At 42.2% G+C, this 26,485-nt stretch overlaps 1 protein-coding gene across 1 annotated transcript in view; it reads right to left on the bottom strand.

The window, feature by feature from the left end:
- The window catches only part of stxbp5l (syntaxin binding protein 5-like), a 262,054-nt gene extending 238,465 nt beyond the window's left edge, over nucleotides 1-23,589 (bottom strand). The window contains exon 1 of the mRNA XM_036571863.1: nucleotides 23,281-23,589. Within this exon, the coding sequence (XP_036427756.1) occupies nucleotides 23,281-23,448 (168 nt within the window). The 5' untranslated portion in view covers nucleotides 23,449-23,589. The remainder of the gene's footprint in view (nucleotides 1-23,280) is intronic.
- Between the last annotated feature and the right edge of the window lie 2,896 nt (nucleotides 23,590-26,485).

Here is a 26,485-nt window from a genome sequence, read left to right as displayed (position 1 = left end):
ATAATACACTGTGAATGTAATTTGTACAGACACACTTATTAGATGCTCTGCATTATGACATCTGTACCAATTACTGTAAATATTACCAGCGAGAGAGGAAAAGGTTGCAGGATATTGATCGTGGAGAAGATGATAATACTGAGATTACGTCTGTGCAGTGCTGTGATGTTTGTGCCTTATTCCAGTGGGAAAGCTAACAGTGCTGAATGCAGCACATTGTTTTTGAATTTTGTTGTTAGGAGTGACAGGATCACTGACCGTCTGTCATCATTAAACCCATCACACTGCGATCTCATTAAAGGGCCCATATCACAGAAACTGATGCAGTATGTCAAACACTGTGTAATCACTCTGCAGCACATACAGTCCACTTGTCTTGTCTTAACTTATTTGCCCGTCTCGTGTACTGTCTATCTGTTGTTTATAAAAAAAAAGCAACAATGGAGAAGCTTTAAGTTCTGATTTACATTTACACTGACACACAATCAGAGAAAGAGATGAAGAAAGAAAGACAGACAGAAAAAGAGACAGACAGAGAGACCTAGATGGAGAGATAGAGAAAAGTGAGAGAGAGAGAGAAATAAAGAGAGAGAGAGAGAAATCAGAGCTGATAAAATGAGGTAATTTTAGTGGGTCAGTAAGTGTGCCATCGCCCCACTGGAGCCACACACCAGTCATCAGCCCACTTCTGTCACTGAAACATTACAACAACCTGAATACAGATACCACAAATCACAAATATATAATATGTCGCAAAACCTCGTATCTCCAAAACGTTAACTATACAGGAAAAGGAAAAAACATACTTTACTTTTAATGTAAGTCAATGGAACCAGAATAGAAGTCAATTTGGACAGTTTCTCTTGGTCTATATATATATATATATATATATACACATACATACATACATACATCATCTAAACCGTTTATCCTTCTGGGTCGCGGTGGGGTGCTGGAGCCTATCCCAGCTGTCATTGGGCAGAAGGCAGGATACACCCTGGACAGGTCGCCAGTCCATCACAGGGCAGACAGACAGACATACACAGTCACACACTCAATCACACCTAGGGGCAATTTAGCATGTCCAATTAGCTTAACTGCATGTTTTTGGACTGTGGGAGGAAACCGGAGTACCCGGAGGAAACCCACACAGACACGGGGAGAACAGGCAAACTCCTATATATAAATATATATATATATATATTAGTTGTATAACTTGTATATATACAATTTTAATAGTTAAATATGTTAAATTGTTACCTTGTTACAACAATATGGATTAGTTTATATGCATTAATGAAAACAGACATTCCACTAATCAACCTGTAGCAAGAAATTCATAGCAATAATAATGAAACTTTTAGGCATAAACCTTTAGATCAAATATCTTTAAGATTACGCAATCTTAGCATTTTAGGTTTTTCACCTTCTACAGAGCATAATAAATTCAGATTCGACCAATCTTCAGAATTCTCTGTGTGTAAAAAGCAAGGCTGAAAACCACAATCGAATGCGTGACCTTCGACCCCTCAGATGGCAGTACGTTAAAAACTGGCATGTTTCTGTGATGGATGTCACCAAATGGGCTGCTGTCAATAAATGCAATTCGTTGCTGCGTCCACAAATGCAATGTGAAGACTGTACTATGCACAGCAGAAGCCATAAATCAACAGCGTCCAGAAACACCGCCGAGTTCTCTGGGTTCGAGCTCATCTGAAATGAACTGATGCACAATGGAAATGTATAAATGTGGTCTGAAGAGTCACTCATTTAAGGAAATAATGGATGTTGTGTTCTCTGGGACACAGAAAAAGGGACCATCAAGATTGTTACCAGCGTAAAGTTCAAAAAGCAATCATCGGCGGCCCCTCTCAGTGAGTTTGAGTGGTCTAACGCTTTGTGGCTGAGCTGTTGTTGCTCCTGGTGCTTCCATTTCACAATAATAGCACTTACAGTTGACAGGGGCAGATCTAGCAGGACAAATTTGTGGCAGAGGTGGCGTCCTATGACAGTGCCATGTTTAAAGTCACTGAGCTCATTCCACTGCCAGTGTTTTTCTATGGAGACCGCATGGCTATGTGCTTAATTTTATCCACCTGTTAGCAATGGGTGTGGCTGAAACACCTGACCTCAATAATTAGGAAGGGTGTCCCAATACTTTTGTCTATATAGAGTATGTTTTGTTAAAGTGGTATCTATGCATTAGCGCCTATTGTTGAGCAAGTCTATCCTCAAGATTACAATAACAATGAATAAATGCAAAACAATGAAAGAAACCTGTGAAATGCTGATTGCTTCAACATGCTGAACGTAACACACGGCTTTAAAGGGCCTTGATCAAGTCACCTTGGAATTACCATAATTAAAAGCTTCCAACAGGGAAAATACATTAACGTCTCGCTCTGAGCCGCAATTATCAGCTGGAAACTCCGGCAAGAAAAGGTAAGCTAAGATTCCAAGTGGTGGCAAATAATGGCTCTCCTGTGCTCCACAAATTACAATTAAAAAGATGCAATTTTCCTTCCAGTCCATTAGCAGCCCCATAGATTCAGTTTTCTCTGCTGTTCTGCAGCAAAGCAGGCGACACGTTGCACGAGACGCAGGGAAAAGCATAAACATGAAGTGATTTAGAAGCACAGAAAGCCAGATCTGGCTGAGAAATCAAATCAACACTGAGTTTGTCAGCACACTTTGGAAAGTTGGAAATCCAATCAGCTTCCAAAGTGCTCTTAACAGATCATCACCTGTTAGCTGGAATAACTAAACTGTCTGCTTCTGTGTTGAAGGAAGGAAGCCGTATTTTAAAGAGCCTATATCAGGGGTCACAACCCAAATGTTAAGACAAGCCATTTTGTCCTTTCAACAAAGATCTAACCACCTTGTGAGCCACAACATTTAATGTCCATTTTATTAAAGTAATGTTTTGCCATCTTGGCTGTAAATATGTCTTAATATGTGCTAATGTGCTAGTATAGGCTAAAAAAATATAATATAAACAACAACACAGACGTACTTTGCTCTTTTTTAAGTTTTAGCTCAGCTATAGCTGCTTTTCTCGCATCTCCAGCAGGAAACTTTTCCACAAAAGTAGAACAGTTTCTTGTAAAATGTCTCTCAACGTTCGACTTTTTATGAGACTGAAGTCGCTTCTCATTCACCAGCTTCTTGTTCGAATTTTCCCATTCCACCTTAAATAGTGGCTGAGGCATCAAAATGTATCTGCTGCACTATTTAAGGTGGAACGGAAAAATTCGAATGAGAAGTTTCTCGTTGCAGCTTAAACGTATCAGGAAACCAGCCGAGAGCTTATAAATGCAAATAAGTCTCTAAATTATCGAAGTTCACCTCAAATCTTTCTCGTTGCCTTTTAAGACCATTTATTGTTAAAACTGTATTAGAAAGAATGAACAAGGAAAAAGAAGAAAGGAAGGAAGGAAAAAAGAATGGAAGGAAAGAGGAAAGAAAGAAAGGGCAAAAGAAATCATAAAGTGTAAAATGTCAATGTAGAAATGAATTATGACTGTTTTTTGGTACATAAAGAAACCAAAATGTCATACTTTGGACGTCAGGGTAAAATATAAAGTATATATTTAATGTATTAATACAGAAAAAATGAAGGATATGGGCCCTTTAAAGTTTCACTATGCTAAGATTATCTTCAAAAGTGTCTTCAAAGAAAGTAGTACATCTGATAACAGCCTTCCACCTGGACCAACACCTAATCGTTTTACCAAATAATGCATTATATTCATACAAAACAACAGAAGAGGGGCACATTTTACTAACAGACTGTAATAAGTAGAAAAACTTATTTTATGTTTATATATATTTTATTATAGAGTTTGACTGGCGAATGTTAAACCCTCCTGTCATGTCCGAGATGAGGTTTTCTTGTACTTTCTGACAGAAAGGAAAAGGGTTTCCAGCTGTCACAGCGATTTGCTGAGAGTCTGATGTGTTAACAGAGTGATGTCATAATCCATCCATTCCTGCTTTTCTCCTGGCGGGGGGGTTATATGCTGGCAGGGGGGTTATATGCTGGCGGGGGGGTTATATGCTGGTGGGGGTGTTATTTGTGGTAGAATATATATGGAAAGTGGAACCTGAGTGAGGCTCCGTCCTGAGTTACACAGGTATCACACACACTCACACTTTCTTAAGCCCCTCACAATAGCCCACTCCAATCAGTCCACTCAGCCGCTCCCTGTGAGTCAGTCACTAAAGGCAGCGCGAGGCAGAGTGAGAGAATGTTGGAGAAGGTGGAGAGCGAGTGATTGAACAGGCTGAACAGGCTCAACAGGCCTCTTCATTTAGAGCTGATTACAGCAGTTCAGCTGCAGCTTTGACTCCTTAACAACACAGAGCTGAGAGGCTTACCACAGATACCGAGAGAAGGAAGGTAGAGAGAAAAGACGGAAAGAAGAAAGGAAGAAAAGAAAGAAAGAAAGAAAGAACAAAAGAAAGAAAGAAAGACAAAAGGAAGAAAGAACAAAAGAAAGAAAGAAAGAACGAAAGAAAGAAAGAACAAAAGAAAGAAAGAAAGAACGAAAGAAAGAAAGAACGAAAGAAAGAAAGAAGGATGGAAGGAAGAAAGAAAGTGAGAACAGAAAGAAGAAAGGAAGGGAAGAAGAAAGAAAGGAAGGATGAAAGGCTGAAAGAAAAAGAAGAAAGTAAACAGAAGACAGAAAGAAGGAAGGAAGAGAAAAAGGAAGAGAGAAAGAAAAGAAGGATGAAAGGAAAAAAGAAAAAGAAGGAAAGAAGGATGAAAGGATAGAAAGAAGGAAGGAAGAAAGAAAGATAGAAAGAAGGAAGGAAAGGAAGAAGGAAAGAAAGGAAGGATGAAAGGAAGAAAGAAAAAGAAGAAAAGAAGGAAGGAAAGGAAGAAGAAAGAAAGGAAGGGAATAAGAAAGGGAAGATGGAAGAGAGGGAGGGAGTAAGAAAGAAAGAAAGAAAGAAAGAAAGAACAAAAGAGAAAAAGAAGGGAATAAAGGGAAGAAGAAAGGGAGAAAGATGAGAAAGACGAAGGGAACAAAGAAAGAGAGAGAGAAAGGGATGAAAGTAGAAGAAAAGGAAGATGGAAGAAAAATGAAGAAGATAAAAAAGAAAAAAAAAGGAACAGAAGAAAAAGAGGGAGTGAGAAAGAAAGAAAGAAAGAAAGAAAGAAAGAAAGAGCCGGAAGGAAGGAAGGAAGGAAGAAAAGACAGAAAGAAACAAAAAAGGTAGAAAGAAAGAAAAAGAAGACGGAAGGAAGAGAGGATGAGGAGGACGTTTGTATGTGTTGAAGTGTGTGTGTGTGTGTGTGTGTGTGTGTGTGTGTGTGTGTGTGTGTGTGTGTGTGTCTCATTATGACTCACACGCTGGCGCTTCTTCCAGGTCATTTTATAAACTATGATGTCATCCCTCTCTCTGTCTCTCTCTCTCTCTCTCTATGCTGAAAGCCTCTCCTGACAGACCAATCCGCTCCAAGTGATGGAGGATGTGTTCTTTAGGAGCCCAATGGAACGTATAGAACCCTATAGGACCATCGTATTCTCTTCCCGCTGTAGTCTGAGGAACGCTGGAGATGGACTTTTATTTTGAAGCCTGATATTTTGCCTGCAAACTGTCTGCACGTCGTATATAAACAGTGTTAAAAGTTTAAAAGTTTTTTCCACACAGTCTGTATATCAGCACTAACCTGCAAAAGCAGCTCCCTTTTTGTGATGTCACAAAGCCGACACATTTACATACGTCTGCCTGTTGAGGTGATAAGGAGCGTTTCAGCCCTGCCTGCTTTTTAAATGAGGAACAGTGCAGGGCAGCAAATCAGAGCAGAGCTTGTTTGCATATATCAGTCTTAAAGGCACAGTGACAAAAACAGCCTGTTTAGCTGTAAGAGATGATTGAATATGGTCACGTAGTAATGGATTATGACTGGCATTATGGGCATCCGAGGCCAGATTAATACTTTCTCCTTTCTCTGGTAAAACAGTAAAACAAAACAGAAAAACAATACTTCACTGAGATGAATCAGCTGCAGGCTGGTTCACGGCTGGGGTCGGACTGCTCTTCATAAAGAAGACTGATGAATTCTGCGCCTGCAGGCAGTGGATGGAGGCGAGTTTATGCAGTATCCACTGTGAGCTCCTTATGTCCATTTCTACAGACTACATGGGGAGTAAAAATGTGCCTCTGTTTGGGGTTTAAGTCACAATTATACTACATACAGAAATTTGAAGAAATTGGGTGGATTTGCCCTTTTAAGACGACAGCTATCAGTATCAAACTATCAGATTTGAACTTTATACGAGCTACACACACTTTTTCGGTTAATAAAAGTGCATTTTGCTTTAACAAAGTTCAAATCTGACACTTTGACACTGATAGCCATCTTAAAAGGGGAAGTCCACCCATTTTTCCAAATTTCCGCACAAATTAAAGGGCCTACATTAAACACTTTATTTTTTCCTTTAGTCCACTTTTTTAACATTTGCATGCTTTTGTGTACCAGAAATGGTCAAATCAGTTTTGCATGACCATTGTCCAACTTCTATTTATTCCTTAGAATTAAACAGCCTGCACCTTTAAGACTAATATATGTAAAGAAGCTCTGTTCTGATTGGCTGTCCTGTATTGTACTGTGTCACCTTGGAAAAGCACTCAGAGCTGAAATACTGCTTACAACTTCAATATGAATATGTGATATATGTAATATGTATAATATGTAAATGAGTTCTTGTGACTTCACAGACACAGTGAATTCAAAACAGGCTGTTTTTGCAGCTTAGATTCCACATATGGACTATATGGACTGTTTTGAAATGTTGACAATGTTTACATATAACTTCAAACTCCTTTATTTCAAAAAAGCGAGAGAAGTTGTCCATGATATGGGCTTTTTAATTGCTACGATGTAACCAAAGTCATTCAGAGTGGTTTGCTGTGAAATGCTTTATTCTAGAAGAGTCAGAATTGTTCACAGTGGTGGTGATAGGAACCAGACGTCCACCTCTGAAAGCTCCCTCACAGAGAGTTATTACACAAAGCAGTTATGAATACATTGTTTTATATTGATTTTTGCCCAAAATGTATTTTTAATGCTGGAGAGATACATGAAGAGCTTTGTAAGGCAAACTGGTCTCTAGTGAAAACAATTATTTTCACATTAACCACTATTCTAACCATTGAATTATGAAGACATTTGGGTGGAATTCCCCTTTGAAAGATGATTTGTATAGGAGGACATGGATTAATCATGTTTAGTGGGGAGAGAGAGAGAGAGAGAGGGAGAGAGATGTCTCCGCATTTTAGAGCTCATGAAACATGACAGCCCATGACAGGAGAGCTTGTCAAAGCCCATCGCTGAGGGATGTGATCATAACCACTGATGGCCTCCACTGTCCCTTCCTCTGAATATGAGCCATTTGGGCACTCCAGCTCTGGTTCTCCAGGGTTCTTCTCTTTACATGGATACACAGCTAAGGAACCAAATCCTCCTCTCCTGCCTCATCACCATTAATCTATCCCAAATGTTTGATCATTTTAGAGGGTCCATGGCATGGAAAAACTGACCACTGAAGAACAGAACGAGAGGGGGCTAACCCAGACCAGCACAACACACACTAACGCACCACCACCACGTCAGTGTTACTGCAGTGCTGAGAATGACCCACCACCCAAATAGTACCTGCTCTGTGAGGGTCCATGGGGGTCCTGACCACTGAAGAACAGGGTAAAAGGGGGCTAACAAAGTACACAGAGAAACATATGGACTACAGTCTGTAACCGTAGAACTACAAAGTGTATCTATATGGTCAGTGGAGCTGATAAAATGAAAATAAATAATAAATAAAATAAAAATTAACAGTTGCCGTTGACCGACCTTGAAATCTGGAGGAGCTGCACTTCCTCTGTCCCTGGTGCTGACTCATAAAGATAGCTTGTGACCTCAGTTTCAGGAGCACGGTCCAGCAGTTAGCTAGCTATTGGTTATGGATCTAACGTTAGTGCTGAGTGGTCAAACACAATACACTATATGGACAAAAGTATTGGGACACCTCTTAATCATTGAATTCAGGTGTTTCATTCAGTCCCATTGCCACAGGTATATAAAATCACACTTCTATCTGACAGTCTGATGGACGAGTCTGGGTTTGGTGAATGCCAGGAGAACCTTACCTGCCTGACTGCACTGTGCCAACTGTAGAGTTTGGTGGAGGAGGGATAATGATATGGGGCTGTTTTTCAGGGGTTGGTCCAGAACCCTCAGTTCCAGTGAAGGGAAATCTTAATGCTTCAGCACCAAGACAGCTTGGACAATTCTATGCTTCCAACTTTGTGGGAACAGTTTGGGGAAGAACCTTTTCTGTTCCAGCATGACTGAGCCCCAGTGCACAAAGCAAGGTCTATAAAGGCATGACTGGGTAAGTTTGGTGTGGAAGAACTTGACTGGCCCTCACAGAGCCCTGACCCCAACCCCATCAAACACCTTTGGGATGAACTAGAACAGAGACTTTGATCCAGGCCCTCTCGTCCAACATCAGCGTCTGACCTCACAAATCCAAAATCTTGTAGAAAGCTTCCCAGAAGAGTGGATGCTATTACAGCTGCAAAGGGGGACCAACTCCATATTAATGCCTATTAATTTACAATGGAAAGTCATAAAAGCTCCTGTAGGTGTAATGTATAGGTGTCCCAATACTTTAGCCCATATAGTGTATGTCTGTGATCTACCCATCAGAGAGCGGCCAAGAAGAGCAAAGTGGTCTGTTTTCCTGCGGGGGCCTCTTGTTCAAACGTGCAAGCCTGGGCCACACTGACTGGCTGCGTTGCTCACGACTGCCACTGTAGCTGGGTTGCTTACATTGTTTGCATTCTGACACGCCCACATAGTTGGCATCTATCTACCATTAAAATGCATTCATTTATATATTTCTGCAACATAACACTAGTAAACACTCATTCTGGAGCATATTGCTACTATTAAAACAAACATTTCGACACATAAAACCATGTTGACAGAAGCTTTGACTTGATTTTTTAATTCTACTTGAACTTAATTATTCCAGCGCTGACCGTTTGAGCTACAAGCCAATCCTTAGTTACAGTAACTCAGCAAAAAACAGTCATATCCAAGGCAGGTTCTGCAGCTGTGGGTTTGCGTCGATAAAGCAGGCTTCCCTGCCACAGCCGAAACCCTATACGACCCGAGCAAGCACTCTAGTGCTGGGCTGAATCCAAAATGACTCCCTGCTGGCCGTACTGCGCACTATTTGGGTGCAGAAGGCATCACTTCATGACCTACGTAGTGCACTATGTAGGGGCATTCGAGATTCAGCCTTGGTCTATGGGCTGTAGGTGATGACGCAGTATAGTTTATCCCTTGTGAAAGAAAAATGCATTTTCAAATGTATTTCATCTGAAAAGTACACACTTTTAATGTTTACATTTTAAACACACTTTAATATGTACTTAGTGTATTATTTATTATTGGAATAACATATGAAATATACATTAGGTTAAGGCTTTGAATGCCTTTTTGTTAAAACAACTTAAATATGTGATTGGAGACACAATTGTTACTACACTTTAAATACACTACAAACATGCTACTTTATATGCAGATACACCTCAGTGCATCAATGCAACTATAATGCATTTTAAAATAGATTTCAATATTAAATATGATTAAATACATTCAACAGATAAAACATGCATTTACTTCTATAAAACATTATGGAGTTTATACTAAACACAACTTAAGTAACGTTGATCTATGCTTACAGGTGCTTTTCTGTTAAGCAATTGTTAAGATTCTTCTACAGTATATTAAATGCATTTAGTTAAGATTTTAAATGCTTCTTTCCAGCAACTTAAGTTGCACTAAAGTAGATTTAAGTATATAATTTAGCCGTTGTTACATTTGGTATATATTATAAATATACAGCTGGATGTACTGACGGATTGGCTTCAGGCTATATATTGAGTTATGCTGCAACTAAAAAGCACTTAAGTGCGTTTTAAATTATGTTTTAGTATCACTAAATGCACTTAAATGCATTCATCAAATAAACGTTGTATTAACTTTTGTAAAACATAATGGAGTTTATACTAAACACAACTTAAGTAATGTTGATCTATGCTTACAGGTGCTTTTCTGTTAAGCAATTGTTGAGACAGATTCTTCTACAGTATATTAAATGCATTTAGTTAAGATTTTAAATGCTTCTTTCCAACAACTTAAAATGCACTAAAGTAGATTTAAGTATATAATTTAGCTGTTGTTACATTTGGTATATATTATAAATATACAGCTGGATGCAGTACATCCAGCTGTATATTATGCTGCAAGTAAAAAGCACTTAAGTGTGTTTTAAATTATGTTTCAGTATCACTAAATGCACTTAAATGCATTCATCAAATAAAACTTTTATTAACTTTTATAAAACATAATTAAGCATACACTTCAATCATTATTATCATTAGGAAGAACAAAACAACCTATCTATACTCAAATTGTTATTAAGTACCGTTAAATACATATGTCTGCAAATGCTTTTCTGTTCGAAATTGGAACTTGAGTTGCACTGAAGTTAACTTAAGCAACTGTTAAGACGCGAAACTCTACAACACTTAAAACATATTTTAAATGTATACTTTTGGGTGTACTGAAGCAACGAAAACACCTTAGCAATCACCTGGGATACCATAGCAGTGGCATAGCAACACCTTAGCATCCAACTAGGATAACACAGCAATGGCCTGGCAACACCTTAGCAAACATCTGGAATACCGCAGCTATGACCTAGCAACACCTTAGCTCCCACTTAGAATACCATAGTAATAGCCTAGCAACACTTTAGCACCCACTTAGAATACCACAGCAATGACTTAGCAACACCTTAGCAACCATCTGGAATACCACAGCAGTAGCCTAGCAACACCTTAGCAACCATTTGGAATACCACAGCAGTAGCCTAGCAACACCTTAGCACCCAACTAGGATGACATAGCAATAGTCTAGCAACACTTTAGCTCCCACTTAGAATAACATAGCAATGGCCTAGCAACACCTTAGCAACCATCTGGAATACCACAGCAGTAGCCTAGCAACACCTTAGCACCCAACTAGGATACCATAGCAATGGCCTAGCAACAGCTTAGCAACCATCTGGAATACCACAGCAATAGCCTAACAACACCTTGGCAACCACCTAGGATACCACAGCAATGGTCTAGCAACAATTCAGCAAACACTTGGGATACAATAGATTTGCCCTCTGAAGCTGTTATGAACGGGGTGGTTTGTTCCTTAGAGCGACGGGGCGACGCACCACCAAAGAGGGAAGGGGGGGGTTTTCTATCACATTCTACTACAGTGTAGAGCGGTGACTGTTCTAGACAGTCTGTCCTGCCTCTGAATATCACAGTCCAATCAGCATCAAGTCCGTTCAGTACCGCCCCTTTTGGCCAATTTCAGCCTGATTGTCCAGATCGCTCGGACAGACTCTCATAGGCACTGCAATGCACTCTGTATGAGTTCATTATAACCTAATGGTTACCTGGGTTGCATTCAGGCCCAACAAAACGTATCAAAACATTTGTTTACATGGAAACGGTGGTGCGTTGAACACTGTCATGTGACACAAGCATTGCAAGCATAGCAGCCAAGAAGGCCAGTCTTGGCGTTCTTTTCTGAGAATTTTCAGAGCCTGATAAAACAGTTTTAAATACGAATTTAATACTTTGAATGTCTTCAACTGCTGCGAACACCAAGCTGCATCGGCTGCATTTGTAGAGGACTGCGTCTGTCGTTTAACCCGGAAACTGAAGCAAAGCGTTGCACAACGTTTTGAGACTGAAGCTGCCCCTGGTGTAGGGATAGCTGGGGTCGCTAGCAATGTAGTGCCATCTAGTGGTTACTACGTGATGTGCATTGTAACTGTCGTAAGCACTACTAGGCTAACCTACATTCATTTCTTAGTTTAAACAGAACACAACTAGCTACAAAACCAATTTTCTAGATTTGCTGCACATTAAATATAATGTTATATAACGAAGACTGAATCAAATTATTGTGAGAATAAAGATTTTACTTAAATTTATTTCATGTTAAAGCTGGTATCTCTCTTCATGTTCAGAGGTATTTGTGAGGATAAACTGACACAAGACAGTTGATGACCATTTGGATGAGTCCAAAATAATTTATGAACTCCTGGATATTTCTGTCCACAAATACTGCAAAATATGTAGCTTGAAGAGAAATATTTGTTTATGCCAAATGGCAGCAGGCATCGTGGCCCCCCCTGTAAGATTTGGCAGGAGCCGCCACTGGTTATAAACAAACCTCTAATAAACAAATATTACTCACCATCACTTTCTAAAGTTGTTATTATAAGAAATGCCTATGAATATGATGCCTGAGACAATATTTCACAGTAGTTTTGAGAAGATTTTGGCCTTGTTTAAAATCCATTCATGGCGAAGGGGAACATGCAGGGTGTTGTGAGGCAAAATAGACCTCAAAGAAAACTCACTTTTTCAGATTTATGACTATTTTACCATCATCAACATTACTTTAAACACTCAGAAGATATGTGTAGGTTCACTGGTGGTTTTGGATAGTAAATAAAATGGATATCGCTGTTGTCGGAAGAGTCTGTCTGTCTGCCTCGCGATGGACTGGTGACCTGTCCAAGGTGTATCCTGCCTTCTGCCCAATGACAGCTGGGATAGGCTCCAGCACCACCCCCCAGTGACCCAGAAGGATAAGCGGTTTGTAAGATGTGTGTGTGTTGCCGGAAGAAAACCTCCTATCTCCAAAATGACTACTTTACCTTTAATGTAAGTCGATGGAACCAGACTTATTTCCAGGTCATTTCTTTTGGTCCATTCATCATGAAATTCACCCACAACGAAAAGGGAAACTGGCATTTTCAATTATGTCAAAAACTGAAAAATGACAAAAATGGAGACACTTCGTTTTCTTACATACCACAGCAGCGATTTGTTTGTGTTGTAGACATGGTGACGCCTGGTTCCTATCAGCACCACTGTAAAGAAAATTTTTGCAGCAGGTTTTTCTACAATAAACCATTGCCACACATTTTTTCCTTCACAGGGACCTTCAGCCCTGTATTAGCCTGTATAACTGATTGGAGGTGGAAATTATGATATCAATTAAATTCATTGCTTCACTTTTGTCAACGTTGCTCTGCATTGGAGCACATGATGAATGAATAAATGTACACAAATGCAAAGAGGCAAGGACAGGAGGTGGTCAGCAGTTCTGCTGCACAGTGGGATTGGGGGGGGGGGGTAGCTGGGAATGAGTTTTATGACCACAGCAGCCAATATAAGCTCATACGCGTGAAGACGAGCCCATTCCCCCATTCATGGGATTTAACTACACTCTTCAGAGACTGGATCGTTTCCGCGAGTTCATTCGCGTGAAAGAAACACAAAGCCTCGAAAGCACGTGGCAAGCGGTTCCACACGTGAGACGTTGCCAGCACTTTCCATCCTACTACACCATGCAGAAGGTTGAAAATAGCACTGGTTCTCTCCCACCATCCAAGCTTTTCACCCACTGCTTTGCTTTGCTGAATTGGACTCCAAAGCCTTCAATGCATAACAGATAAACCCCCGTAGCCCCTCTCCGAACCGAACCAGGCCGCTGCAGAATGGCTGCAGTCAGCTTCCCACAGCCGCAATGAAGGAGGGTGGGTGTGTATGTGTGTGTGGGGGGGTGAGGTGGCTAAAAATAGTTCCACTAAAACTCACCCCAGCCTGAAGGCTACCGCAGGCTCCCTCGCACTTTTTTATGTAAGGCAAGAGGCCCTGGTTATGTCATCTAGCCTATTCCCCACTGCTGGAGCAGAAATCCTCGCTAAAGCCTCATTAACATCCTTCTCTCTCGCTGTTTAGATGACACGCTGCAGTTTCGCTTTTATTATAGCTGCTGGAAGAGGGAGAGTATGCTGGGGTCAGGCCTTAGAGGTAAAATTGTCTGAGGAAAAAGCGTCGAGAGTGAGGCAATACAATCGGTAATGAGCGCCGGAATGCAGTTTTGGCTTCGGCTTTTTTCTTTTTTAACATCTTTATATCTGCGAGAACCATACCGAGCTTTAAAACTCATCACTTGTTGGGCGCATTTTATAAAAAGAGTGCTTAAATATTGCAATTCCAAGTTGGCTAGCCTTACTCTTCCCTGGTCATTGAGTGTGTTTACGTGCACTCAGTGATCTAATCATAATCAGATTTCTGCAGCTATCTGATTATTCAAATGGTCATGTAAATAGCATACTCCGATCTAGAAATCTGATTAAGAAATCTGGTAAAAAGGCTGGGTTTTAGTTCAGTAATCAGATTTCTCAGTGCATGTAAACTCTTACTCTGATTTCTTTCGTTTCTCTCAGTCTGCACATGTGTGAAAACAGATGGCAGTACTGGAAATAAGTGAGCAGCGTTGCCGTGAGACGCAGCAAAACACTTTCGGAGCGATGATGAAACCAACAACATGCTAGACGAAATGAAGGATTTAAAGATTCTCCATCTTCTAGATGATGTATGAAGTTTGAATTTAACATTACGTTTACGTCACGTCTTCTTCTGTGAGTTTACTGGCTGGTTGCAAAGCAGAAATCCGATTACTGCCTGACTAATATAGACCCAGAGTTTTCCCATTATCTGATTACTCAAGTGCATATAAACGCATTGATCAGATTAGTGACAAAATCTGATTTTCTGCGGTTACGGGATTATTAAGTGCATGTAAACGCACTCATTGTCTTCTAGATATAGAGAAAACAGAAGAAATCAAACACAGAAGATGCTGATGTTCTCACAACAGGACTGTCCAGAGTCCAGACCTCAACATTACCGAATATGGTTGATTACTTGGATTGTGAGAGGCACAAAAAGCAACCCACTTCTAAGACTGAACTTTGGAGGTTTTTTGCTGAAGCATGCCTTGGAAGCTCCAAAAATGGCAAAGAGTGGACACGCTAATTACAGATAAAACCTGATATTATCATTTATCATATCATTTTCTGTTAAATATATCTTTTCTGCCTTTGTCTATGACTTTTGCACAGTACTGTAGATGTTTTTAGACGGTTTAATCTGGTCTTTGATGTTCATTAATCAGATTCTTCCTGGTCTAAGATGGTCAATGGGGCTGACCAGCTGCATCCAGCTTGACTATGTTAATAGGCAAGCACGGTCAAGCTGGTGGACCAGCTAGACCAGGGGTGCTCAATCCTGGTCTTGGAGATCTACCAGTCTGGAGATCCAGCTCACTTGGCTCTAAAGTTCAGACATCTTTAAAGATACTCATTACCTGGATCAGGTGTGTTACATTAGCATCGGAGCTAAACTCTGCAGGGTGGTAGATCTTCAGAAGCAGGATTGAGCACCCTTGAGTTAGACCTTCAAACACAAACAAAAACAAGGCCTCTCCTGATCAACTAGCTAGGTTGGTCTACCAGCGTATCTAGCTTGAACTGGCCAAGCTGCTCTTTTCAACATCAAGCCCTCTCTTCTTTTCCATTTCCATCTAAATTTAGGCCACTTCTGTAATTTAATTAGCCTGTTTAGCCGACAGCGTTCTCTCTCTCTTTAGCTCATTTTTCTAAACCTCACTACCTGAATCTACCTTATATGGTATGCAGCCACACAGTGGTTCATTAAAGAGGAATTCCACCAATTTTACATTTTTCAAAGGTTTGCATTGAGATGTAAACAAACTCATTCAGAGTGGTTTGGTGTGAAATGGTTTCTTTACAGTGGTGGTGATGGGAACCAAGAGTTGTGAAGTCTACAACACAAAAATAGCTCATTTATTTATTACCTAAAACCACCAGTGAACCTACACGTGTCTTCTGAGAGGTCTATTTTTCCTTACAACACATGTGCTTCTCTACCATGAATGGACTCTAAAATACTCAAAACTATCATAAAATAGTAAGTGCATGTACATGCACTCAATAATCTGATCATAATCCGATTTCTGCAGTTATCCGATTATTCAAATGGTCATGTAAACAGCATACTCTGATCTAGAAATCCGATTAAGAAATCCGATAAAGAGAGCTGGATTTTAGCTCAGTAATCAGATTTCTCTGATTTCTTTCGGATTTCTCAGTCTGCCCATGTGCGAGAACAGACAGTGGATTTTGTGAGATGGCAGCAAAACACTTTTGGAGCGGTGCTGAAACCAAACACGAAATAAAGGATTTAAATATTCTTCATCTTCTAGACGATGTATGTTCATATTTTCAGGTAAAGTGGCGCAATGTTTTAAAAAAAAACAGCGGCATGAAGTTTAAGTTATATTATGTTTACGTCACGTCTTCTGTGAGTTTATTCGCTCGCTGCAAAGCAGAAATCTGATTACTGTCTGACTCATGTAGACCCGGAGTTTCGCCATTACCTGATTACTCAAGCGCATGTAAACACGTTGATCGGATTAATGACAAAATCTGATTTTCTGCAGTTATCGGATTATTAAGTGAATGTAAACACACTCAATGTCTCCGACTCTAGGCAGCATATCACACCAATTTTATGTATTCACTTTCTCTGAGGGAGCTGTAACAAGCACTAAACTCATCATTATTATGCAAAGATTAAAAAAAAAAAATCCCTTTAAACTAAATTTTCCTCGCTTGAACACTCTGTGAAGCCACATCTATTTGATTTGTATTGTTCCTCTTAAGCTACTGATATTCAAATGATCAGCGTTCTCATTTTTCAGCTACTGCACATCACAGAAGAACAGGCATCATTTACGCTGGAAAATGGGGCCATGACTCCACCGCGTTCTGAAATGCCCCCATTTTGCCCTGACCGCTTTTCTGGAACGCTCGGTTTTGGCCCCTCCATCTAGTCTGTTGAAAAAGTCCTGGAAATAGCTTAGCAGGAAAGCTGTCTAAAACAGCACTAGGACCATGCAGAGGAAAAGCGTGTTCTCCAGCCTCCTCCATTCCTCATCATTAAACTGATACCTGTGCAGCAGCGGCGGCTGCAGTGCTGCTGCTGAGTGCCGGCTTAGTCAGCCAGATGCAGCTAGGCATGCTTGATCTGGGTCAAATTATTCAAATGATAAGGTTACAGGTTTTTCTTGTGTTTTTCTTGCCCTCCCATTTCTGCTATCACATTTCACAGAAGAGCATGTTATTGCTCAGAGCCGTAGTTACTGATCATAGTGGCCGGACCACTAGCCTTTCAGACTGAGATGCATTTTAAATACGTTTAGTCAACAATTTCAATGTACTCGCTGTTTCATGGACATCAGAAACGCCCAAAACGTTTACGGTACCGACCAAATTATTTCAATACTACCCAGTTTTTAAAAATTCCATGTCATTCAGTACCAAATTTCAATAGTCAGTCTAAGCATCCATGATACCAACACACATGCTCATTCCAAAATCTAGCCTGCTGATTGGCTGTCTAAACTACATTAATATAACAAATGCATGTTATTAGCATCAGTGCTTCTTGATTAGTCAGTAATCCGTTGCAGTCAGTAAATACACCCACGTCCAGCACCTGCTTTAAGGCAGTACTTTTGGTATGCAGTTTAAAAAGAAGGTATCGGAAAAATATCGTTCAGAGAAATCTTAAATATGGCCATATATGCACATACACTGTATTGCCAAAAGTATTCGCTCGTCTGCCTTCACACACATATGAACTTGAGTGACATCCCATTCTTAATCCATAGGGTTTAATATGATGTCGGCCCACCCTTTGCAGCTATAACAGCTTCAACTCTTCTGGGAAAGCCTTCAGAAGAGCACAAGGTTTAGGAGTGTGTTCATGGGAATGTTTGACCATTCTTCCAGAAGAGCATTTGTGAGGTCAGACACTGATGTTGGACGAGAAGGCCTGGCTCACAATCTCCGCTTTAGTTCATCCCAAAGGTGTTGTATCGGGCTGAGGTCAGGCCATTCAAGTTCTTCCACACCAAACTCGCTCATCCATGTCTTTATGGACCTTGCTTTGTGCACTGGTGCGCAGTCATGTTGGAACAGGAAGTGGGCCGTCCCCAAACTGTCCCCACAAAGTTGAGAGCATAAAATTGTCCAAAATCTCTTGGTGCTGAAGCATTAAGAGTTCCTTTCACTGGAACTGAGGGGCCGAGCCCAACTCCTGAAAAACAACCCCACACCATAATCCCCCTCCACCAAACTTTACACTTGGCACAATGCAGTCAGACAAGTACCGTTCTCCTGGCAACCGCCAAACCCAGACTCGTCCATCGGAGGAGAACACGTCTCCACTGCTCTAGAGTCCAGTGGCGGCGCTTTACACCACTGCATTCGATGCTTTGCATTGCGCTTGGTGATGTAAGGCTTGGATGCAGCTGCTCGGCCATGGAAACCCATTCCATGAAGCTCTCTATGCTGTTCTTGAGCTAATCTGAAGAAGGCCACATGAAGTCTGGAGGTCTGTAGCGATTGACTCTGCAGAAAGTTGGCGACCTCTGTGCACTATGCGCTTCAGCATCCGCTGACCCCGCTCTGTCATGTTACGTGGCTGACCACTTCGTGGCTGAGTTGCTGTCGTTCCCAATCGCTTCCACTTTGTTATAATACCACTGACAGTTGACTGTGGAATATTTAGTAGCGAGGAAATTTCACGACTGGACTTGTTGCACAGGTGGCATCCGATCACGCTACCACGCTGGAGTTCACTGAGCTCCTATTCTTTCACTAATGTTTGTAGTGCTTGGTTTTATACACCTGTGGCCATGGAAGTGATGGGAACACCTGAATTCAATGATTTGGATGGGTGAGTAATACTTTTGGCAATATAGTGTATATCATAACGAGGCATATTTTTAAAAATATATGTACATATGTGATCTGTCCAAGGTGTTTTCTGCCTTCCGCCCAATGAGAGCTGGGATAGGCTCCAGCATCCCCCACTTGACCCAGGAGGATAAGCGTCTTAGAAAATGTGTGTGTGTGTGTGTGTGTGTGTGTACATATGTCATGTACATATATGTAAGTATCATATATTGGACATACACCAATCAGGCATAACATTATGAGCACCTCCTTGTTTCTATGCTCATTGTCCATTTTATCAGCTCCACTTACTATATAGGTGCACTTTGTAGTTCTACAGTTACAGACTGTAGTCCATCTGTTTCTCTGATACTTTGTTAGACCCCTTTTACCCTGTTCTTCAGTGGTCAGGACCCCCATGGACCCTCACAGAGCAGGTAATATTTGGGTGGTGGATCACTGATAACTGTAACACTGATCTGGTGGTGGTGTGTTAGTGTGTGTTGTGCTGGAGTTTTGAAACACTGTGTCCACTCACTGTCCACTCTGTTAGACACTCCTACCTTGTCAGTCCACCTTGTAGATGTAGTCAGAGACGATAGCTCATCTGCTGCTGCATAGTTTGTGTTGGTCATCCTCTAGTCCTTCATCAGTGGTCACAGGACGCTGCCCACAGGACGCTGTTGGCTGGGTGTTTTTGGTTGGTGGACTATTCTCAGTCCAGCAGTGACACTGAGGTGTTTAAAAACTCCAGCAGCACTGCTGTGTCTGATCCACTCAGACCAGCACAACACACACTAACACACCACCACATCAATGTTACTGCAGTGCTGTAACCACCCAAAATAGTAATCCACCACCCAAATAGTACCTGCTCTGTGAGGGTCCTTGGGGGTCCTGACCACTGAAGAACAGGGTAAAAGGGGGCTAACAAAGTATGCAGAGAAACAGATGGACTACAGTCTGTAACTGTAGAACTACAAAGTGCTCCTATATAGTAAGTGGAGCTGATAAAATGGACAATGAGCGTAGAAACAAGGAGGTGCTCATAACTCCACTTGTAGTTTTTCAGAACTTACTTCCACCTTCAGACAGATCACCAGAAGCGGGTTTTCCTAGTCTCTAAACCAGGCAGTCTTGCTTTGGAGATTAGCATAAGAAGCGAGCAGGGATGTTTACAACAGATGTAGCGATGGTTACATTTTTCATTTCGCCAAAGTGATTCTTTTAAGTGATGCTCGCAGCGCTCTGCGTGCTCCAGCCTCAGTATGAGCTGGCGCTCTTCACCCATATTCACACCACGATGCGACAGCGCAGGAGACTGAAGGGAAAACAACCAGAGATAACAAAATACACTTCTAACATGAGCTCCTCAGCGGAATACTCCAAACTGCTCACGCTGGAATAAACAGCGCATTAATTATACTTGGTTCAAATGTGTACAGTGATTATAGTCAAGAGCGAAACCCAATCAAATACAACATTAATTTAGCTGTGATGAAATCTGACTTGTGTTCTGTGAGTGCTGTCATTGTTTCATGGCCAATCAAAATTATTACGCCCTGCTCGTCATTCCAATCGACCAATGCCTGTCTTATTTTCTCAGCCCTCTGATCACTGCTTGCTATCCGCCAATGCCTTAAATCTTCGTTTCTTTAGCAGCATGCCAGTGTTTGAATTTGAAGCTCCAGCTGTGGTCAAAAGATGTATCTGGGAGGCCTGTAAAAGTGAGATTCCATCCACAATAGAGTATGTCTAACCATTTCCAAAGCCAAAAAACATTTTTTTAATACCAGTGGTATTAACAATTGGAAAAAACTTAAAATGGTCAACATTTCAGGCAAACATCATTCTTTCTACAAATGTCCACTTCAATGCTTTGAGCCATCAAAGGTAAGACATAAATGGTCCATAAATATTTTGCATGCTGGCTATGGCAGTATGCTTTATCCTAGGATGATTAGGTTCATGTTTTTAAGTTTACTATATTGTTTTTCCTCATCTGTATACTTATATGTTAATACTTGTCTGATTTAAACTCGGCTATGTCGTCCTCATTGGGCTAAGTTTGTGCCAGTCGTGTTTGGACACATGCTTCCCAGTGAAGGGTGTTGCCATATTCATTGGGTTTCTGTGAGTCCTTAATTCTGCTGTACACAGTCTTGCTCTTGTTGTATCACCATAAGGTGGAAGCATTGGAACAGGTAGGGTGATGACTACTCTGCTGTCAGCAATAAGCTACAGCCTGATATTATGACACTTCAGGACATTAGCACATTCAGAAACTGCATCCAAGTTGGCCTAACCACTTTTTCACAGGCCTATGCAAAAAGATTTTTCTGCCTACACTGCTGGTTATATTATACATAAAATTATTGCCAAAAGAAGCCTGAACAAACAAAAGGCTAATGTATTTTATTCATGCCAATGAATCAAGCCAATTCAATGCATCATTATTTTTTTCAGTGTACTTAATGTCCCTCTAAAGCACACTGGCCACTTTCCTCTCTGGTGCATGGATATATTTATCCTGTGCTATAAACCCAGTGCACACACCAGCTAGTAGTGGTAAGTACTGCAGGGCTAGTTGTACCGGATGACTGAAACCCTTTATAGAAACACAGCATCCATAACTAGACCTTCCTCAGTATCTGAAGCAATGGTGTAAAGGTAAACAGAGTCATGTGCCAAATAATAGCTAAAATGTGTTTGCTGATGGGAAAGGGTAGCCTTCTGTATGTCCTTCTGTTTGACTCAGGAGTCGGATCATTAGCTACTTTCTACGATAATCTGCCTAAAGAATTGTCAGTATATATTTATACTGCATTGTTTCCCAATCTAGTTCTTAGGAACCCCTAAAGGATTCCCTCTTTTGGCCGTATCTAAGCTTTTAGCACACTTGCACCAGGTTTTTATGACTGAATTGCTGGTTCAGGTGTTCAGAGCTGAGGTTTCTGGGAACTACTGATAAATCATCACGTCAACACATATCAAAGCCTTATAACTCAATTTTCTCGTTGTTTTTTGATGACTGGGCCCAACATTGTTGTCAACATTAACATACTTTAAAGCTAAAAACCTTCTATAAAGTTAATGCGCTACGTCCAAAAGCATCCAGACGTCTCCTCTATTTAGTTAACTGAATATAATGAGAATAACGAATATAATCCCCATAGAAAAGCACTATCAATAGAGTTGAATGCTCTGGAGCAGCTGCCCATGAGCCTAAGGTCACCATGCCCAACGCCAAGCCTCAACACTGGACCGTGGAGCTGCAGAGCTGCCTTCTTTGGATTGATGGAGCTCCAACTAATTCCTTTGGGATGAGCTGGAGCTCCAGAACTGATCATCCAACAACAGTACCTGACCTCACTAATGCTCTGCCATCAAATCTTCACAGCAATGTTCCAACATCTTCACTATTAAAATAAATGGTCCTTCAAGGGTTCCTTAGTTTATTTTGAGGCACGAGTTCTATCTAGGACCATTTCATGCTTAAAAGATTCTTTGCATGGTGAAATGATCTTGTGGCTGCCATCAAATCCTCACAGCAATGGTCCAACATCTTCACTCTTAAAAAAGATACCTGGTTCTTCAAGGGTTCTTTAGTTCTATTTAGAACCATTAACTCTATCTAGGACAATTTCATGCTTAAATGGTTCTTTGTATGGTGAAATGCTCTTGTGGCTGCCATCAAATCCTCACAGCAATGGTCCAACACCTTCACTCATGCTTAAATGGTTCTCTGCATGGTCAAATGCTCTTGTGGCTACCATCAGATCCTCACAGCAATGGTCCAACATCTTCACTCTTAAAATAGATGGTTCTTCAAGGGTTCTTTAGTTCTAATTAGAACCATGAGTTCAATCTAGGACCATTTCAATCTTAAATGGTTCTCTGCATGGTGAAATCATTCTTTGGATTAACAGAGAATGTGTTGTATATGGTTCTATAGCGTCTTAGAAAATGGTTCTATGTAGCACCAAGAAGAGTTCCTCTATTTTTATGATGTCAAGCTTTCCAAAGGGTTCTATACAGAACCATACAACACACTCTTCATCAATCTGGCAAACTATTTCACCATGCAAGCATGAATTGACTCTGTAAACAAACAATTGTTCCAAATAGAACCGTTCCCTTTACTAAAGAACCCTTGAAGAACTCCCCATTAGTACCGTTAATGTTGGTGGACATCATTAAAACACCAAGTGTAGGATCTTAAAGTACCAGCCAAACATCTGCACTAGCCTCCAGTAAAGAAACCAGATGTGGAAATGTGGAAAAGGCGCGAAAACGTTTGGCGCCGCCCACTGGGTTGGATTAGCTCGCGCTTCGGAGCTCCGTAAAGAGACCCTCTTGTGGAGAGTTTACGGCGGGCGCCATGGCGGAGCCTCGAGCTCCAATTAAGCACCTGAATTCATAACCAGTGATGCCGAGACGCTGAGGTGTGCGCGAGCGGGGCATGTTTTGGTGGGTGTTGGGGGGGGGTTGGTCGGTCACCCACCTTGCAGATGTGGAAGTGCTCGGAGAGCAGCGTCTCGTGCACGTCCAGCTCGCGCGGGGTGGGCGCCGCGGTAGGGGTTCCCGCCGCGCTCCCGCACGACGGAGATCCGCCCGCACTCGCGGGCGACGACGTGGTGAGGCCGTCCAGCACCTTCCGGAACTTCTTCATCCCTCCTTTTTTGTTTCCTTCCCCACCCTTTCCGCGTCTTTCTCTTCTTCTTTCCCTCCTTCTTCTCGGTTTTTCCGCGATGCGCTCTCGAGCTCTCGCCGCAGCGCGCGATCAGAGAGAAGGGAGAAGGGGGAGGAGGAGAAGGAGGAGGAGGAGGAGGAAGAGGAGGAGGAGGGCGCGAGGACACCCTCGAGACACCGGCGGGCCCTCTCGGTGTTCTTGTTTTAAGTGCAGTTCAGAAAGTCGCGAGCAGACCTCGTCATCTTCTGAGGGGGGAAAAAAGGCGCCAAAACCGCGTTTTTTACCGCCAAAAAGGAGAGAAAAGGCGACCGAGGCGTTTCATGCGCACCAGCGCGCGCGTCTGGCCACGCACACGCGGAGAAACTTCATCCTACTTTCTGCAGGACGGTGTCGCATCCAGATAAGTAAAGAGGAGGAGGAGGAGGAGGAGTGGGAGGGGGGGACCGGAAATGATTCGGTCGGAGAAGAGCCGTTAGTGAGTCAGGAGGAGAAGAAACGGAGCTCGGAGCGCGCGGGACAGAATAGCACACGCGCCTGCCTTCGACTGACCACAAAAACACGAACCGAGCCGGTAAAAACGTAGCACGCGAGAGCGCGAGGGCGGGAAAAAAATACACAGTGGCGCTCGGAGCGTTAACGTCCCCCCTCGCGACACCACCAGCAGCTCCGGCACGCGCTGGAGTCGGTCTCTCTTTCTCTCTCGCTCACCCGCCGCAGTGGAGCGCGAGTCACTGCGCTGCTGCTGAACACGCGGATGAGAGAGAGAGAGAGAGAGAGAGAGAGAGAGAGAGAGAGAGAGAGAGAGAGAGAGACCCGCCCCCTCTGGGCTGTGATTGGCTGATGGATTTCAGGACCGATAAACAGTGAAATGGTGATTTAAACCGCAGAGGAAACGCGCGCTCGCCTTGCATGGTTATGAGGGTTGCAGCGCCGCGCGCGACAGGAGCGGACCAGCGCGCGAGACCCGCGAGACCGTGCTGACGGCAGACCTTTTCAACAGACCTTTTCGACTCTCGCGCCTTTCAAAAAGCCACGAGCGGCAGCGCGAGACGTTCCCTCGCTCTCCCTCCATCTCTCATTTCTGCCCCTTTGTCTCTCTGCCATCGCTCTCTCTCTCTTTCTCTCCCTCTCTCTCTCCTTTCTCCCCTTTCCTCTTTCTCATTCTCTCTAACACGTCTCTTTCATTTCTCCTCCTTTGTCTCTCTCATTTCTCCTCCTTTGTCTCTCTTCCATCTGTCTCTCTCACTTTCATTCTTTCTCTCTCCATCTCTGTCTCTCTTTTTTCCCCTTTTCTTTCTCTCTCTCTCTCTCTCTCTCTCTCTCTCTCGCATTTCTTCCTTTCTTTCTAACACCTCTCTCTTCCCCACTCTCTTTCATTTCTACTGTCTCAGTCTCTCCTTTCTCCCCTTTCTCTTTCTCGTTTTCTCATCCCCCTCTCTCTCCTTCTCTCTCCCCTTTCTCCCCTTTCCTCTTTCTCATTCTCTCTAACACGTCTCTCTCTCTCTCTCCCTCCATCTCATTTCTCCTCCTTTGTCTCTCTTCCATCCCTCTCTTGCTTTCATTCTTTCTCTCTCTCTATTATCTCTCCCTCTCCTATCTCCGTTTCTCCTTTTTCCCTTTTCTCTCTCTCTCTCTCCCGCATTTCTTCCTCTTTCTTTCTAACACCTCTCTCTTTCATTTCTCTCTTTCTCTCTACCATCTCAGTCTCTCCTTTCTCCCCTTTCTCTTTCTCGTTTTCTCATCCCCCTATCTCTCTCTCTTTCTCTCTCTATCTCTCAACCATCTCTCTTTATTTCTCCCCTTTCTCTTTCGTTCTCTCATTTCTAACCTATTCTCTCTTTGTGCCAACTTTCTCTCACCACTCTCTCTCATTTCACCCTCTCTTTCTCTCATTTCCCCCCTTTCTCTCCGTCTTCTCTCTCTCATTTCTCCCCACTCTCTTTCTCCTCATCTCTCTCTTGTTCTCTACCATTCCTCTCTCGCCTTTCCCCATTCTCCATGCCAACCCCCTTCTCTCTCTCTCTCTCTCTCTCTCTCTCTCTCTCTCTCTCTCTCTCTCTCAGGGCGTGGCTGGGCTGTAGACCAGCTCTCTGTCCATAAAAGTCACTGGTGTTCCAGGGTTTAGTGCTAAGCAGCAGCATCGTCCTCGCAGGGTGTGTGTGTGTGTGTGTGTGTGTGTGTGTGTGTGTGTGTGTGTGTGTGCGTGTATATCTCGCGCATGGGGATTGCATAAGCGCTTACATCATCAGCCTCCGTTCCCCTCGGCCAGGCTTTATGCCGTGGAGTCAGTAGCGTGATGCTCTCCTTTTCTCTCTCACTGTATCTCAGCAGAGGAAGCACGAGGAGAGCGATGAACATAAAAAAAGAGACAGATAAAGAGCAGAAGCAGTCAGTCAGCGCAGCTATAGACCGCTAGGCCTTAAAATAGACAGTATAGGAGTGTGCGTCTTAAAGGGCCCTTACTGAGGAAAATCACATTTATTCTTGCTTCTTTTTAAATAAATGAGGTTAAAGTAATAAGTAAATACTGTTAAAGTTTCCAAATGCACTGTTCACTCCCCCTAAGTTGGTGTCCATTTAAGGTGTCCGTTTGAAAACTGTTTTGTGATGTAACACCACCTACTGAGCCTACAGTAGTTTAGCCCCTCTCATTCAGGCTGAAGTTATAAAAAGTGTTTCAGCCCAGTGTAATGAATGGAGAGATGAAGAGGCAGGATGCAAGTGCAAGTCTGTGGTTTTATTAAACATCCATGACAAAACGATGTCCACAAAGGTGGCGAAAACAAAGACCGAACACTACTGAACAAATACTGAAACATAAAGAAAACCAAAGCCAGAGGGACATGAAGAAAATCAGAAAAAAAGGAGAGATATCCAACACAGGGCCTGAGAGAACAAAACACCAAGCAAGCACGAAGCACACAAGCAGGGGTATAAGTACACACAGAACAGAAACACTAGGGACTAATGAGAGAGAGGGGCTACAGACAACACACAGGTGAGACAGATAACAAGA

This window comes from Colossoma macropomum, unplaced genomic scaffold (assembly GCF_904425465.1).
Source record: "Colossoma macropomum unplaced genomic scaffold, Colossoma_macropomum, whole genome shotgun sequence".
Taxonomy (NCBI): Eukaryota; Metazoa; Chordata; class Actinopteri; order Characiformes; family Serrasalmidae; genus Colossoma; species Colossoma macropomum.
Note: the sequence above shows the minus strand (reverse complement) of the source record. Positions and strands in the feature narration are given on the sequence as shown.